This window comes from Nannospalax galili, unplaced genomic scaffold (assembly GCF_000622305.1).
Source record: "Nannospalax galili isolate Female #2095 unplaced genomic scaffold, S.galili_v1.0 scaffold346, whole genome shotgun sequence".
Taxonomy (NCBI): Eukaryota; Metazoa; Chordata; class Mammalia; order Rodentia; family Spalacidae; genus Nannospalax; species Nannospalax galili.
The window spans coordinates 3,780,245-3,797,892 of NW_008357637.1; the positions used below are offsets into that span (position 1 = coordinate 3,780,245).

The 17,648-nt window shown below is 36.5% G+C and overlaps 1 protein-coding gene across 1 annotated transcript in view; it reads right to left on the bottom strand.

The window, feature by feature from the left end:
- Sp3 (Sp3 transcription factor) overlaps positions 1 to 17,648 on the bottom strand; it is a 53,474-nt gene that overhangs the window by 33,768 nt on the left and 2,058 nt on the right. The window contains exon 3 of the mRNA XM_008855280.3: positions 8,924 to 10,283. Coding sequence (XP_008853502.1) covers positions 8,924 to 10,283 — 1,360 coding nt within the window. The remainder of the gene's footprint in view (positions 1 to 8,923; positions 10,284 to 17,648) is intronic.

Genomic DNA, 17,648 nt, shown 5'->3' on the forward strand with positions numbered 1-17,648 from the left:
CTATCCATATCCCTCCCCCGTGGTCATGATTATCTCATTGCAACCCCTATACTTGGTGTCTTGTATTTCATCTTGCTTGGCTCCTTAAACATTCCTCTAGTTCACCTTCTTTCTGTTATCAGAAGTCTACCTTGAGCTACCATCTTCTATTTCAGTATCCTAACAGAAAAACTCATTTGTCTGTAATTACCATCACTACTTCCTCTTGTTTTCCCACTTTTAAGTCACTCTATCAGGTTTTCTTACCCAGCACGCCACTGAAATCACTAATTAAATACAGGTCAGGACAACCAGGCTCTTGCTAGATCTTTATCTCCCATTCTCTACCATTTTATGTATATACTCTTATAATATATTAAAAGTACTTAGCTGGACATGGCAGTGCATGCCTATAATCCCAGAATTCAGGCTTGCCACTAGTGCCAGGCACACCAAGGCTACATAGGAAAACCATCCTCTTAATAATAGTAATAATATTTCAATTTTGGATATTCTAAGTTTCATTTTCCGAACTTCCATTTCATTCTTTTATAAATCTGCAATGTCACTTGTGTTATACAGTCTACAGCTGTTCAAAAATGTTCAAGCTGAGCTGAGGAAGATAGCTCAGTCTAAGGGCCTAGATTCCACCCCAGATTTTAAAAAACAAAAGTCTGAGATAATGTCTTATGCTTATAATCCCATTGCTGGGGAGGCAGGCAGGTGGATCTTTGAAACTTTCAGCCAGCCCAGCCTATTCAGCAAGTTCCAAGTCAGTGAGAATGCCTGTCTCAAAAAACATGTGGATGGTGCCTGAAGAACACCTGAGACTGTCTTCTGAGTTACACACACACATACACACACACACGTCAAGCTTAGCTTTAGCTCCTGAACCCAGCTTCTTAAACTGTGGGGACTCCATAAGCCCTGGAAGTAGTAAAAAAAAAAGTTTGCCTTATAAACACACAGCAACCAAAAATTCATTCAAAAATCAAACAGTAATTCTAAGGTGCTTCTGGCAGCATTCACCCTTGCTGCACCCAAAACTTCAGTTGAATTGGTTCTGAACACACAACATGGCCACTTTGTTCTGCACATGCTGTCACACTATGCAACAACAATGATTTGAGACTATTTTATGTCATGAATTACAGTGTTTCACTGTACAGTTTTCTTCATTTAGAAATACAATGGCTTAATTATGGAAAGCAAAGATTTTTCCACTGTCAATCCTCAGTATATACCTAATTAGCTTGAGTTGTACTAACTATATTAGATTACTTGATTTTTAAAAATTGCTGACTGAAGGTGGTTAAGAGCATTTACTGCTCTTCCAGAGGACCCAGCTGAGTTCTTAGCACCATTTGGTGGTTAACACCCATCCTTAACTCCAGGTTTCAGGGAATGCAATGCCCTCTTCTGGCCTCCGTGAGCACCAGGCATGCATGTGGTGCGCCCATGTACAAGCAGGCAAACATAGAAAATCTAAAATTGCTGATTGAGTTACTGACTTGTGTTTCATTTAAAAAGGTGATTTAAATCATTGAATGAATTTTGGCTTGAAATTAAGACAGAATTCCCAACAATTTCTGAAACAGCCTTAAACAAACTACTGTTGTTTTGTATTATGTATTTATGATAAACAGTGTTCTTAGCACTGATGCTCATAAAGATCAAAGTATCAATCAACTCTGGAAAAACACTGAAGCTGCTATGCATCCCACAATATCAAATACTTTGCCAAGATTTAACTATTAATGTAAAAATAAATAAGCGCACCCACATAATTATTATGCAAATAAATGGCAAAAGATGTACAAAAGAATTGTTTCACAGTAAATTTCCCTATGATTTACTTAGTACTGTCAGTAAATGACTGACTCATACATACCTATTACACCCAGGTTCACATAAAAATCGGACAAATGAGTAGCAAGTAAAAAAAAATATTTAAGAAGTCTGTCCTAGACCAATGTAAACAACTGTTTCAGTCCATTTTGGTATTACTATCTGGAGTTCCAAAATGGTCTGGTGTATTTTGTTATTCCTTAACTTGTGGCATCTCACCTCCTTACATACCTGGACACCTTTGATTCTGTGTTAGACAATGTATTTGAGAAATCTGGAGAAATAATTTCAGACTCAGGTGAACTATTTTTCAACTACTTCTCTGTAATTCTTCCTCACTAAACAACTCAGAAACGAGCTCTATTTCAAAATTCCTCAGGCACCTCTTTCCTAGGCCTCATGCACAGCAATTCAATTAGAATGGGAAAGAGGATAAAACACCATTTGTCAGGATATACTGAGTCCTTTGTGAGATCATGCCATGCAGCAAAAATTAAATAAGCTACAGTCTAAACTGTTTCATTTCATCACATCTATGTATGTTAAATGACAGTCCACATTTTATTTCTAGCTCAGCCTAAAAGCAGACTTTGATATTCAACACATCCAACAGTATACTGAAACCATCCACTTGAATACTGAACTGAAATTTTAATTTCCTCTTAGCACCCCAGTCTTGATCAGATGCTCCTTACTAGTGGCTTAGCCAAAGTCACTCTCGTCTTTTGCCTATATTATTCTACCAGCCTCATGCTTACTCTGCCCCAAGAGTCTGTTCCTTAAGGTAGGAGGAGAGATGAAAAGATCTCAAAGATAAAGAAAGCCCAAAGTCAAATTCAGTGCTTTAAAAAAGATGGAATTAAAAGTCATTTTTTGTTAAAGAAAATTTAATTATTTTTTTAAAGATTAAAAATTAAAGATTAAATTAGACTCCAGTTTATTGTATTTTGGAAAACTGGCACATTAAATTCTTATCTAACAAAAACTTAAAGTGTAAAACAGTAAGGTCATGATTTTAGGTATTTTTTTTGTCTCAACATCCTATGCCTAAGCAGAGATAAAAATTTTTACTCTAGGGGAAAAAAAAAAGACATCTTAAAATAACTTACACACACATGCCTTTTTTTGTAATGCTGGGGCCCAGGGCCTTGAGTATGCTAAGCAAATGCTATATAGACTACCAGGCCCCAGCCCTCATCACCACACCTTGTCAACTAAAAAGACAATATGCCTAAAGTTTTCCTAGTACCTAGCATTCATTGGAACTCATGAGATGGCCAGTAAAAATGCCTGGCACACAAGCATGAAGACCTGAGTTCAGATCCCTGGCATCCACCTAAAAAAAGTTAGGCATGGTCCCATGTGACTATAACCCTAGCAAGGAGTTGGGGATGGGGCTGAGACAGGAGGATCCCTGGAGCTTGCTGGCCACCCAGTCTAGTCAATCAATAAGTACCAGGTCCAACAAGAAACCCCAATCTCAAAAACAAGCAAACAAGATAAGGTAGAAAGTGATCAAAGTAGAAACCCAACATAAAGCTTTGGCCTCCCCATGTACACATACACACACACACACACACACACACACACACACAATACTCCCAAAATGAAAATATTCTAGTTTTTATTACCAGCTATACTATGTGCTACACAGCACTTTCATTATTTGCTCTAACTTTACTTTGTGAAATTCTTTCACCACTCCTATAATTTGCAATGAAATTCAAATTTAAATGACCTTCTAGAGTTGCAGTCAATAAACTAAATTAATGCTTTTAAAATCCCACCTTGTATTTAAGTCAGTGTTTATTTGATAACATCTGAAAATAACCTCATAGAAGCACTAGCACTTAATGTATACCAACCTAATTAACAACATATAGCCACAAAAATTACAAACGTATGCCTGCATGGTGATTCATGCCTCTACCCCAACACTTGGGGGAGACTGAGGAAGGAGGATTGCTGCAAATTTGATGCCAGTCTAGCCTAGAGTGATTATGTCTCAAAACATAATCATAAAATCTCCGGTAATGTTTTTCCAAATATTTTAACACTATAGCACTAACCTGGCATAATCTTTAAAAACAGGTTGCTAAAAGTTTTCATAATTTTTCAAATTTTTAGAATTTTCAAATGTTTCAGACTGTGTCTTCAAATGTATCACAAGTAATTCTCATTTGTGTGTGTACACAACCGATACACGAAGGGATTAAATCCAAAGCCTGCAGTATGCTAAACACTGAGCTACACCCCTTGCCTGGCACTCTTTTTAACCCCTTAACTATTACTGATGTTCCCAAAAATGTTTTGTTCATGTAAGGGGGACACACACACACACGAATAAATAAATTTTAAAATAAATCCTATAGACTATCTGCTAAGTATGCACAGGGCCCTAAGTTTAATCTCCAGCACCAAATGAATAAATAGCTAAATAAATAAATCCATCACAAGTTAAGACAAATTAACATTTCATGAAAAACTATTTGCCAAACAAAAGTTTCATAGAGACAAAACAAGCTGGCATGGTAGTGCATGCCTATAATCTCAGCACTTGGGAGGCAAGGCAGAAGGTGCAATGCTTCAAGTTAAAGTCCAGCCTGGTCTACACAGCAAGAAAAGAGAAAGCACATTAGAAGAGAGCAGAAGCTCGGATCTGCTTCTGCATTCAATTTCCTATAGCATGTGGTTTGGACTGAAACATATCAGCCTCTTCTGTCTTCCGCGGGCACTGCACGACATGGATGCACTTACCTACATGCAAGCAATACATACACATAAAATAAAAATAATAAATATAGTTTTTAATATTTTCTTATTTACTATTTTTATTTTATGTGCATGTGTGTATTGCCTGCATGTATATAAGTGCACCTGTGTTGTGCGATGCCCATGGAGGACAGAAGAGGACATCAGATCCCATAGAACTGGAGTTATGGATGGTTGTTAGCTGTCATGTGGGTGCTGGGAAGCAAACCTGGGTCTTCTGCAAGAACAGTCAGTTTTCTTAACCACTGAGCCATCTCTTCAGCCCCTTAAACAACCACTGGAGCCATCTCTCCAGCCCCTTAAAACTGTATCAATAAGTTTTCCTTACTCTTGTTGGTCTCTTGCACTCTGAACAGCTCTTTTACTCATCTGTGATTTTGTAACAGTAAAAGCATCACTTAAAAACTACCAGTTCACTGAGCTTTCCTACAAACTTCCAAGTGTTAGCACATCTGAATTTAAAATACAAACAAAAACCTTTATTATCACCACCCATGGCATCAGAAAAATGAAAAAACATAAACTTAAGTAGTAAATCTGAGCTGTGGAAAAAGAAAATCTAGTTTCTCCTGGAAATCCCCAAAGTTTATCACCTTGCCAGTCAGGTATAAGCAACAAACTCATTTCATTTTTTTAGCAAAAATATGTCACTTTGCTTTTAATCCCAGCACTCAGGAGATTGAGGCCGGCCTGGTTGACATTTTGAGTTCCAGGCTAGCTGGGACCTCAGGGAGACCCTGTCTCAAGAAGAGGAAGAAAAAAAAAAAAACAACAAAAAAGTCACTTCATATAAGAAGCCCCCAAAACCATAGTTAAGTAAAATCAAGGTTTTATAAAAAGGAGTAACGCATGGGGGGAAGGGGGAATAGCAGGGTAGAGGGTGCACACCTTTAATCCCAGTCAGGTATAACTGACAAACTCCACTTTTTTGGCAAAAATTTGTCAGTTTGCTTTTAATCCCAGCATTTGGGAGGCAGAGGCAGTCAGACCTCTGGGAGATCAAGGAGAGCCTGGTCTACATTAGTAAGTTCCAGGCCAGCTGGGTAACAGGAAGATCCTGCCTTTAAAAATTAAAAATAAAATTATCTTGCAATTACACAATGGTGGGGGGGTGCATTTTTTCCCCAAAAAAACAATTATCTTATTTGGTATGTAGTAGAAATGCATTACTTAAAACATATTTCCCAGGCTGGAGAGATGGCTCAGCAGTCAAGAGCACTGACTGCTCTTGCAGGGGACCTGGGTTTGGTTCCCAGCACCCACATGGCTGCTAACTACTGTCAATAATTCCAGCTCAAGGGGATCCAATGCCTTCTTCTGGCCTCAGCGAGAATTTCACATGGGTGCACTTACATACAAGCAAAACGCTCAAACGCATTAAATTAAAAATAAATAAATAAATAAATAAATATAAAAGTAATAAATTAGGGGCTGGAGAGATGGCTCAGCGGTTAAGAACACTGTACTTGCAGAAGACCAGGGTTCGAATCCCAGCACTCACACAGCAGCTAACAACTATCCGTAACTCCAGTCCCGGGGGAATCCAACAGCCTCTTCTGACCTCTGAGGGCACTGCACAACACGGGAGCACTTACATACACATAAAATAAAAATAATAAATTATTTTTAAAAAGTAATAAATTAAAAAACTGTATTTCCATTTCACTACAGATTATAAAGACAAGCTATGAAAACAAATCAAGACCACAACAAAGTATTATTATTTTACACCCAACTAAGGTGGTGAAAATGAAAAATGTGGCCAATATAAGCACTGGTGGAGATTCAGAAAAATTAAAACTCATGCATTACTGAGAACAAAAAATGATGCTCACACTCTCTTGTGCAAATGTGCAAGAAATATTATTTAATCATAAAGACAATGAGATACTGATACATGCTATAACATGGAGCAACCTTGAAAATATTATGCTGCATGAAAGTCAAACACAAAAGGTCAAGCATTCATCATACAATTCCACTAACAGGAAATTAAAAGCAAACCCAAAGAAAAAGCAGATACATGGTTGGAAGGTGCTGAGAGGAAGAGAGAATGAGGAATGACTGTTAATAGGTATGGGTTCCTTTGAGGGATGATGAAAATGCTCTAAAAATAGATTATAGTTGCACAAGTCTGTGACTACATTTTAAAACTACTGAACTATATACTTTAAAAGGGGAATTTAGGGGCTGAAGAAATGGCTCAGCATGTAAGAGCACTGGTTGGTCTTGCAGAGGACCTGGGTTCAGTTCCCAGCACTCACATGGCAGCTAACAACTGCTGGAGCACTAACTCCAGGGAATCCGACACCCTCTTCTGACCTCTGTGGGCACTGCATGACACAGGTGCACTCACATGCAGGCAATACACTCATACACATAAAAAATTAATAATAAATAACTTTTTTAAAAAAAGGTGAATTTCATAGCACGTGAATTATATTCCAATAAAGCTATTATTTTTAAGCACATGCACCACAGGCCTGATGACTTGAATTCAATCCCAGATCCTATAAAGAAAAAAGAGAACTCTGAAAAGTTGTTCTCTTAACCACAAGTGTGCCATGGCATGTTCATACATGTCTACACTCACATACACAGGCACACAGTTTTTAAAAGCTGCTTTTTTTTTTTTGGTCTTTTTGAGACAGGGTCTCCCTGTAGCCCCAGCTGTCCTAGAACTCACAGAGATCCGCCCAACTCTGCCTCCCAGAGTGCTGGGATTAAAAGGCATGCACCACCACGCCCGGCTAAAAAAATTTTTGAAGTTACCTAACATATAAGGGTCAAAATTTTGTAGAGTTTTTACTGTTTCATCAAGCAGTTTTTCAGGGAAACTAGAGTTTTTCCTTAACTCAAGTACATGGGATGAAGAATGTAACAACTACTCATATGGTTTAAAGTATTTTCATTAATGTATGTGCCTGTATCTAAGTGTACATATGCACACATGTGTAAGGATATTCAAAGAGGCCAGAAGAAGGTATCATATCCCTTGAAGCTGGAATTACAGACATCTGTGAGCCACTGGACAAGCTGGAATCAGAACTTCGTCCTCATGACTGAGCAGTGAGTGCTCTCAACTGCTGAGCCATCTCTTCGGTTTAAAGTTCAATCTATTATCAAACTGTGAACACTTTGAAAATATAAGTAATTTTTTAGTTTTAGGAAAGGACTTCTGAAAGTATCTCAGGGATCCCCAAAGGCCCACAGATCACACTCAGAAAAATTCAAATCTAAACCACAATTTCAGAAACCCCAGATACAATAAAAAAATATCTAAATACAAATCTGAGACTCCAGGACAACTCCACTTTTCTAAGCATATATCACAAATTTCTAAAGAAAAATGAGTGAGGAGGAAAGAGAATGGGAAAAAAAAGAATCATTAAGTGATGATTTCAATCACTTCAATTTTGTGCCAATTTAAGACTTTGGAATCACAGACCTGGTGGAAAGTTTTAACGGTACAATCGCCATGGAAATCCAAATACAAAGTAGAATTAAAGCAATGAAATTCAGGATTTAGTGTAAAACAAATACATTCAATGTTATCTAGAAGAAACATCGGCAGGGTAACAATAATGCTATCTTAACTTTATTTAATTCTTGAGAAGCATTCAGTAAGTGGACTTTTGAAACATCTACCTATATTTATCAATAGTTATTTCTAAGTCAGACAAATTTAATTACAGAAATCAAAATATTTTAGGTCTGGAAGGTACCTAGTTTCCTAGTCTATCACATTCATTTAATATAATGAAAAAATCTGAGTTTGCCAGAGAAAAATAACCAGGCCAAAAATCACTAACTAGTGGCTGAGACAGTACTCTCAACTCCCAGTACCATGTTTCACTGTGCCAACTTGATTCTTCAACCAAATATAATGCATAAAATGTTTAATTCAACTGGGCGGTAGCACATGCCTTTAGGAAGCAGAGGCAGGAGAATATCTCTTAAGTTCCAGGCCAATGAGGGAAATACTAAGACCCTGTGTCTCAAAAAAAAGTTTAACTCATCCCATTCACCAAGACCAACCAAAACACTCTCCTGCCAAATAGAAAAATTTGTGATAACCAATCAGATATCCTAACAAAACTGTTTTAAGGGAAAAACATGTCACTAGTATAATAGAAAAATGAATGCTTAACTTCAAAATGACAAACTTTTAAAAAGGACAATTTGGAAGATACTCCAAGTTCTACTTTCACATAAACATAGAATGTATCACCTTCAATAAAGGCTAGATGCTGATAAACTAATGCAACGTCCTCCTACTTATTATCGCTACAACTGTTAAGGCATGGTATCATTTAAGACTCACCTGCAGGACTGTCAGCATTCTCTCCTGGATGTAGCTGTATGCCAGTAGAATCTATAGAATTTACCGTAACTGTCTGTAGATTTGGCAACTGACCAGTGCTTAGACTAACTGGAGTTGAAGTCAAGGCTCCACCTGCTGCAACTTGACCAAGCGTGAGTGTCTGAACAGGCGTCAAAGTTATTTGTTGGGCAGCAGTATTCTGTATTTGCAAATTCTGCAAGTTCTGGACCCCTTGTACTTGAAATGTTTGCCAGGTTATCTGTCCAGAAGGGGTCACTGTCTGTGCCTGAATTAAAAAGGTTCCAGGATTCAGCTGCAACTGTAGGTTTTGCAAAGCCTGTTGTGATATATTTTGACCACCGGCTTGCACGCCATGGATTGTCTGTGGTGTAATACCTTGCACAATTTGCGCTTGACTGGTTGGCTGCTGAGAATCTTGAAGTTGTAGATGTTGTACAACAGGCTGTGCTGTAGAAACCTGAATATTCTGAGCCTGTGTCTCTTCAGAAACAGGCGACTGGATATAATTTCCCTGAAGATCTGAAGAATGTACTTGCCCACTAGAACTAGTCAAGCTATTTGTGTTTTGTTGTAATATACCTGTACTATCTATCGTAACAGGCAACTGTGATGAAGTGGATGTTGGCACAAATAAATCTGTATCAGTATTAGTTTCATTAATATCAGGAGAAACCCGCTCACCAGTCCTTTCTGAATTGTCTGAACTATCCATAGCTTGTCCTGTGTTTATTAAATGTCCATCGGCATTAATGCCTGCAGTCATTGTCTGAGAACTTCCCGAGAGTCCCAAAGAATCTAGATCGACACTATTGATTGGTACAAAGGTAATATTTCCTGGCAGACCAAGAGGCACATTAGCAACTACTTGAGTTTGGCCAGGAAAAGATGAACCACCAATTGCAACTCCCTGAACCTGGACTTGACCAGTCTGTGGTATGAGATTCTGGATATTTGCAGGAGGTGTTCCAGAGGCAAGTACGGTTTGATTAGAGCCAGGAATGATCTGAATTTGACTGCTTTCTTGATTTATACCCCCATTATCTGAGGAGCCTGTGAAGCCAATCTGAACCTGCTGACCATCTGTTGACTGAATCTGTGGTATTACTTGATACTGAACATTAGACACTGTACCATTTGATGAATCTGATCCTGGTGCAACTGAAAATATTTGTTGATTCTGCAAATTCTGAAGGGGAAGGACATACTGCCCACTTGAAGCAGCAGCACCTGGAATCTGTACTAGATTACCAGCTTCATCTTTTATAGTCGTAGGTGTAGCTGACAAAACCTCCCATCGGTTTGGTGCTCCTCCTAACTGTGCAGAAGCCAAATCACCTGTCTGGATGAAAAAAACACAATGTTGTGATATATCTTTGGCATACTTAAAACCAGTTCTCAAAACAAAACCACAACTTTTAACTATTATAAATCATACTACCTGAAAATGAAAGTCACCTTAATAACACAAGAGTTCAGATACAGAAGCAGTGGTAATTTCACTTTCATTCCTAGGTTACTGCAAATACAGTATTCTATTTAAATGGGGAAGCATCTTCTTAATCAGAATATTCTTGCTGAACATGGTGGTGCACACCTTTAATCCCAGCACTCAGGAGGCAGAGACAGGGGATCTCTGTGAGTTCAAGGCCATCCTGTTCTATATAGCAAGTTCTAGGACAGTTGGGACTACGGGGGGACCCTATCTCAAAAAAGAACCCCCCCAAAAAAATTTTTTCTAGATTATTTTACAACCACAAACATTTTTGGTGGGGGAGAACAATGTCTGTCTCACTATGTAGCCCAGACAAGTCCTGAAACTCATGTAATAATGTGATCCCTCAGTCTCAGGCCAAAGCAGCTCAGTAGCTTGACTACAGGTGCACCCTACCATGCCTAGCTTCACAAACTGATCTTTTAATCATTCTCTATAATCTTTAACATTGTACAGTTTATTAAAAGAACAAAAATGTGGAGGTATATAGGCAAGACTATCAACAATTCAAACCAAACAGGCTTCAACTACTGGACAGAGTTCAAAAAGTATTCAACTCACAAAAACTTCTTACATAAACCCAAGCATGGTAGCACATACCTGTAATCCCAACACTAGGAAGAGGCTGAAGCAAGAAGACTGCCTCAAGTTTAAGAGCAGCCTGGGCTACATAGCAAGATTTTGTCTCTCAAAAAAAATATGACCATCAGGTACACTGTTATTGGGGGGGTTGGAGGGGATCCACAAAACTCATAAGTGATTTGAATTAGGAGAGTGAATCTACAGAATATTGTCACGTCTTAAATCTAAAACAGCTTCAATTTTATGGTTATGTGAACCACCAAACTACTTTTTTCAGAACTACTGGGGGAAAGAAACCCTTTAAAAAAACAAAAACAAACCTAGCAGCTGGGTACCATAGTGGCTCATATCTAGAATCCCAGCAGGAGGCTTAGACAAGAAGATCACCTCAAATTCAAGGCCAGTCTGGCCTATGAAGAAAGACCCTTTCTCAAACAAACAAAAACTTAATGAGGAAAGCTTACTAACGTCTGACTAACATAGCAAAATAGCCCCATCTGCAAAGTTTACTACTACCTAAAAGTTGCAGGATATAAACTGATTACAAAAGAATGTCAAGCAAATATGTTCTGCATTCTGCAACCTACAAAAATCTGAACTATTATCCCCACAGTTTATAGATTCAAGATTAGAAAAATGCCAATGTAGGCAAAGAGAAAGCAACAAAATCCTACATGCCAATGTTGAAGAGTAGGTCATTGGTGGGTTTTTTGTTTTAAGAGAATAAGAATAGAAATATCTGACATTTGGGTTTTTCTTTTATATGCCAAGTACCATGATAGGATTTACTATGCTACATACTCTTAAAATAATGCTGTGGTCTGTGCTATTATATTTCACAGATATCTGTATCTATATCTATCCATATTTCACAGATAAGAAAATGACAAAGTCACATAGTTATCAAACAGAAGACAGTATTTAATACTCTGGCTAAGCCTAGCTCTAGAACCCAGGCCCCTCTCATATACTGTTATACTTGCCCCTCACTAATGACAAGGAGTAAAGTATAATAAGTACACTAAGACCAACAGCAAAGACACTGGGAATAAGACCCTACACAATCTACTTACTATCAAAATTAAGCCATCACTATCTCACTTAGTCTAGATTCGTCTGTGATTTTCTATAATTCCACATATCACTGGACAATGAAAATATACCAGCATTTCTAGTCTAGCATTGTCAACATAGGATATGTGGCTGAGCTTCTTTATATGATCTAAAATTGCTTTTCTGGCTTTGTTCTACTTTTTGAGAAAATATTATTTAAGGGAAAATAAGTCTAGCTGATAATTTGTACTAAAGTTTGTGAAATGGTTATTAGAACAGTATTTGTCTTAACCATTTTTATGGTTACTGATCCCCTTTGAGGGTAAGATGAACCCCAAAGAAATTCACTACCTAATTTTCATAGTTGAGAAGTTTGTATTTCAAAGAATGAACCACAGTTCACCTTTGACAATGCAAATATTTGAAGCATGTATGGTAAAACAATAAAACCTCAGGTGTGGTGGAGCACGCCTGTAGTCCCAACACTTGGAAGGCAGAGGGAAGCGTATCTCTGTGAGTTCAAGGCCAGCCTGGTCTACATATTCAATTGTAGGCCAGCTGGGGCGACAGGGAGACCCTGCTTCAAAAAGACCAAAAATAAATAAATTAAAAAAAAAAAAAACAATAAAATCTCTGTCCACAAATGGTTACAACTCTATTCAAGCAGACATAGACATTCATGCTTATGAAAGGTGCAATATACTAGCCATCTGATCGAAACACCATGTGGGATTATAGAATATGGGGAGAGGGAGCTTTCACGTTAAAGGTATTTGTAGTAATATTAAAATAAAATAAAAAATTTCACTGTGGCTAGTTAGAAATAGAGGCATTAATATAGGTACAAAGACTAAAATCCACAAGACAAAAAGATACCTCAAAGTTCAAGGGAGGATCCAGAAAAGGCTCATCTTCATAGACAAAATGGGGAATACGACCAGACACTTTTATCAAGGCTTGTAAATGGTTTCGTAGATCCTACTAAATTGTTTGGACTTTACCCTACAGATAGTGAATGAAAACTATAAAGGGCTTATAAGCAAGTGACTGGTACAATCACATTTGTATTTTATAAAGATAAACTAAGCCCCAGTAAAGGAAACTAAAATAAAGGGAGAAGAAACAAAAGGCAAAAAACTAGACCCACTACAAATATCCAGGCCTGAACTAAACTACAAACACTTAAAACTTACTAATCTCAAACTTTAAAACGAAGCACCAGGCACTGAAGTAACTAGTCATTCTTCATTGCAACCAGAAGTCACCCTTCTTTAACATTACAACTAACAATCTGCTTTATTTCAGTTCGTTAGCATTTTAAGTAAACTGAAGATTTATTTAAAGTCTGTTTTATATTAAAATCTGCATGAAAGTGTGCCTAAAATCCAGTCATCACCCTAAGTTACTACTCAACTGGAAAATGAACTGTTAAATTTTTCTGGTTTGCATTAAATTCAGAAGTATTCTTAAGTTTTATATAAAAAAAAATACAGTACATCACATATAAACTAGTTTTATAAAACTAGCACTTTATCCATTTCCTTTTTAAAAAATAAAATGCCAAATCTCTTAGTACCTAATGATATACTTTTGTTACTAAACAATAAACCAGTGAACAGCTTTCTAGTCAAAAACTTCCTTGAAAATAAATGTAACTACTCAAGTGGCAAGTCTGAATAAATATTGACCACATCATCCCTCTCCAGAGTTAATAAACTATAGCACTATTTTCCTCAGCAATGCAGGCAGTTAAATGAAGGAGGGAAAAATATGTAAATCTAAGGTAAAATGATGGATTGCAAATTTGTATGAATAATCCAAAAGTGAAAAGTATATAACATTTAAAGGCAGGCACAGTAGCTCACACCTGTAATCCCAAACACTCAGAAAACTGAGAACTTCGTGGGTTACATAACAAGACCCTGTCTGAAAAAGAAAAGGGGGGAAAAAGGGAAAAAAATATGTGCACATATAAAGTACTATGTAATTCTAAGGTATCATTATTAATTACTAAGGCTATGAGAATGTATTCGAAAAACATCCATTAGATACCTAGAACAATTCCTGGCAAAATGATCAACATACACTTTCTGAATAAATAAAGGCATATTAAAGAAAATTCTAGAAAATATAAATAGAATGATAGAAATGGATAATAAAACTGACTTTGAGACATTAGCTCCTCCAAAAAAAAAAAAAACCCACAATAAACCAGTTTTAAGCCTATTTATGTAATTCCACAATGAGCAAGCTCTAAATACCTCAAACTACAAAGCCTTAAATTTGAAACCCTTTCATTTGTAAAAGAAATGCCATCAACATACCAATGAAAAAGATCATGTATATGTATATACGCAATACCAAATCAAAAAGGGATAAATTAGAAAGTCATCTAATATAAAAAAGTTATGAACTCTGTTACACTACTGGAAACACCATAGAAATAATGAAAACAAAAACAAAACCTGGGCAAAACCTGGGATTGGTTTAGGTATGACATTACCCTGTATGTCAGTTTAAATAAAGGGGAGGCAGGGAGCCAGTATTTTTCTGTCACTCTAATATTCTTATTGAATAATTAACAGAGAAAACATCAACTAACATGAAAGTTGGCAAGGTAAAAAGTTATAATTGAAGGCAGTCTTCATTTTCTATACACACACAAAACAAGGTGAAAGGACCACAACCTACAGAGGCCCTGGAGGGGACGGCACCAGCACCAGCAATGATGTTACTATACAATTCATCACACAAACATTCTCTAGTGCAAGTGGCAATAAAAATGAGGGGGGTAAAGTTGAGGGGAAAGAAAAAAAAGGGTCTATCTTTTTTGGACAGTACTGGTAGAAAGGGAAGAGGAAAAATTCTCACTGAATTTTGAAAAGAATGATTAACTTCTTGGACCCCATAAATGGCTAAAAGCCAGAAACAGATAAGAAAGGAATATAACTGAAAATAAGAGCAAGTGTGAAGCTAAAGTGTAATCAAACTCACATTCTTGGGCAAATAATTAAAATGTCAAGGAACATTAGTAGAACTCAGGCTTCGGAACAGTAGTTTCAATGGCACTGTAAGGTCTTTTACTGTTCTTTTTTCCCAGGGCTAGGACTGGAACCAAAAAGGCTTTGCAAATGCTAGGCAAGCATTCTACCACTGAGCTACCGCTGAGCCCTGTAGGTCTAAGTAATGGCAAAAATATCCTATTACTGAAATAAGTTAGTGTTCATTTTTTAAATGTGCCAATATTTATCTGTAAAACTAATAAACACTAAAATTATAACTTAAGCCAATCAGGCAGTCACTTTCATAATATTTACTTGTACATTTATTTCACTAAAATACAAGTGAACTAAACTAATAATCTACAAGTTCACATAAGTAATTTTGACAAGTTAATATTTGTATTAAGATCTACTCTTTATGAACCATTCAGGAAATACAAAAGACCCACACAACTTTTACTAATAAAATACAAAAGAACCTTCCTATATCTTTGGATGTCCATGTTACAGGACATTAGGGATGAAACTGCTTTGTGATCTTTAGCACTGTACAACCACCCTTGCCCAGGATCTTCTTCTATAACCGACTCCAAATTCAAAATGGTATGTAAAGCAAGTCTGCAGTGCAGTCCACTGGCTTTTCAAGGCATTTTTAATCTTGAAATATCAAACTAAACTATCATTAAGTTGAACATTTACACTTGATTTTGAACGCAGTACTTCGCATGCTAGATAGCCTGGATTAGATCCTACATCAGAAAATGGACATTGGAGGCAAAACTGTCAAAAGCCAAATAAAGTCTGTAGTTGCTTTAGCTGGAGTAATATACTAACATTCATTTCATAGTTTTGAAAAAGGTACCATAATTAGGGTAGCATTAGGGAAAGGTGGGTGAAGGGCATAAAGTAACTTAATTCTGTATTCCCAGCTTTCCTATATGTCTAAATTACACAATTTTTTTAAAAAACACAAATACCAAAAAAAAAAAAAAACCTCTATGGCCCTTTAGTGAGTCCCAGTAATCTGAGTAATTAAAATCAGGTAGATATACCAAAGAACATTTTTAAATGTTAAATATGTGCCAATGAACTCATCTAAACTGTTTTCTGAGATGTTTTGAAAAAAAATTCTTATTCACTTTAAACTGGAAAAATAACTTTCCTTTTCCATTAATGTCCAAAAATTCACAAGCCAGTTGAGTTTATTCACCTTATTCAACTTTCAGTTCAGTCTGTATCAACTTCACTCAAAGTGAGAAATTTTAAAGAACTGAGATTTAAGTACCAAACACACCAAAAAAAAAAAAAAAAAAATTTACATTTCAGGTTACTCTGGCAACATTTTCATTTTGATTGTTAATAATGAGCTCATACTGTTCATGTTCATCTGGCAGGAATGTGTTCTCAATAGTGAGTTCACAGGATTTTTTTTTAAAGACAAGGAAACAATATTACACAAATATATTGTTGGAGAGTATTCTAATCCTGTGCATGAGACTAACATACATACAATATTTTCATCCCTAAATCCCCTCCCCCATCTTTAATCTGCTATCTAAGCTTTGGTGGAATTAAAAGAAAATTTTCGCTGTATTTAAAATATTAAACTTTGCTTTTCAGTTTTACTGGTGCAGTATTTTATTAAGATAACCAACTTATTTTGTAATTTTGGAACTGACAATATAACCTATTAAAAAGGTTTACTAATCCATTACTACATTTGTTTAAAAATACCTTTCTCATAGTTTTTTACACTTTAAACTGCTTACAAAATCACAAGACATTAAAGCCACTCAACATTCCCCATCATATAGCCTAAAAACACTAAAATTATGTTTCTCAATAATACAGTGTAACCATTAGCTTTTAATATCTAGACATTATTTGCTACACCAAAAAGCAAACTTTTCTAGCAGTGACAACTCAAAATATCACTAAATTAATTCCTATAATCCTCCAAATTAGATTGAGATGTGCTTTATCTTAATGGGTGAACACTCCTTTTCACATTAAGCTAAAACACCACCAATGATCCAAAGTAAAATCACATTAAGTCTACAGCTCCTAACTTTCTATTAAGCTTTTGCATAATATTGCCACGTTCTTAAAAGATTCCCAAAGAATCCCAACACACCCTTATCAGAGTAGTAATAATAAAAATGTCAAATTCGACTTCAAGAATGGTATGCATTAACACACATGTAAATAAATTACTTGAATGTACCTGTTTCTAACACTGATATTCATAGTCAATTTCAAACGCCGAAGTATTAACGTCTAGATTTCAATGGCCTCTAAATGTGTCCTAAGTTATCTACTACTTAGAAAAAAAGTAGTGCAAAGTTGTAGTAGTCTGTAAAAAGTAAAACTCATCAATTGTGAACCATCACTTTGAGAAGCAACGCACTTAAAAAGTGTTCGTTCCAGCACCTAACAGAGCAAGCTCTTTTTTCAAGATCCACGACCTAGGAACTTCCCAGCAGAACAGCCCCGGATTCAGAAGCCATGGAGCTAGAGCTCCAGTCGGTGTGGGTGATACTATCTATGGCCGGTAGGCTGTTCCTGCCAATGCAGT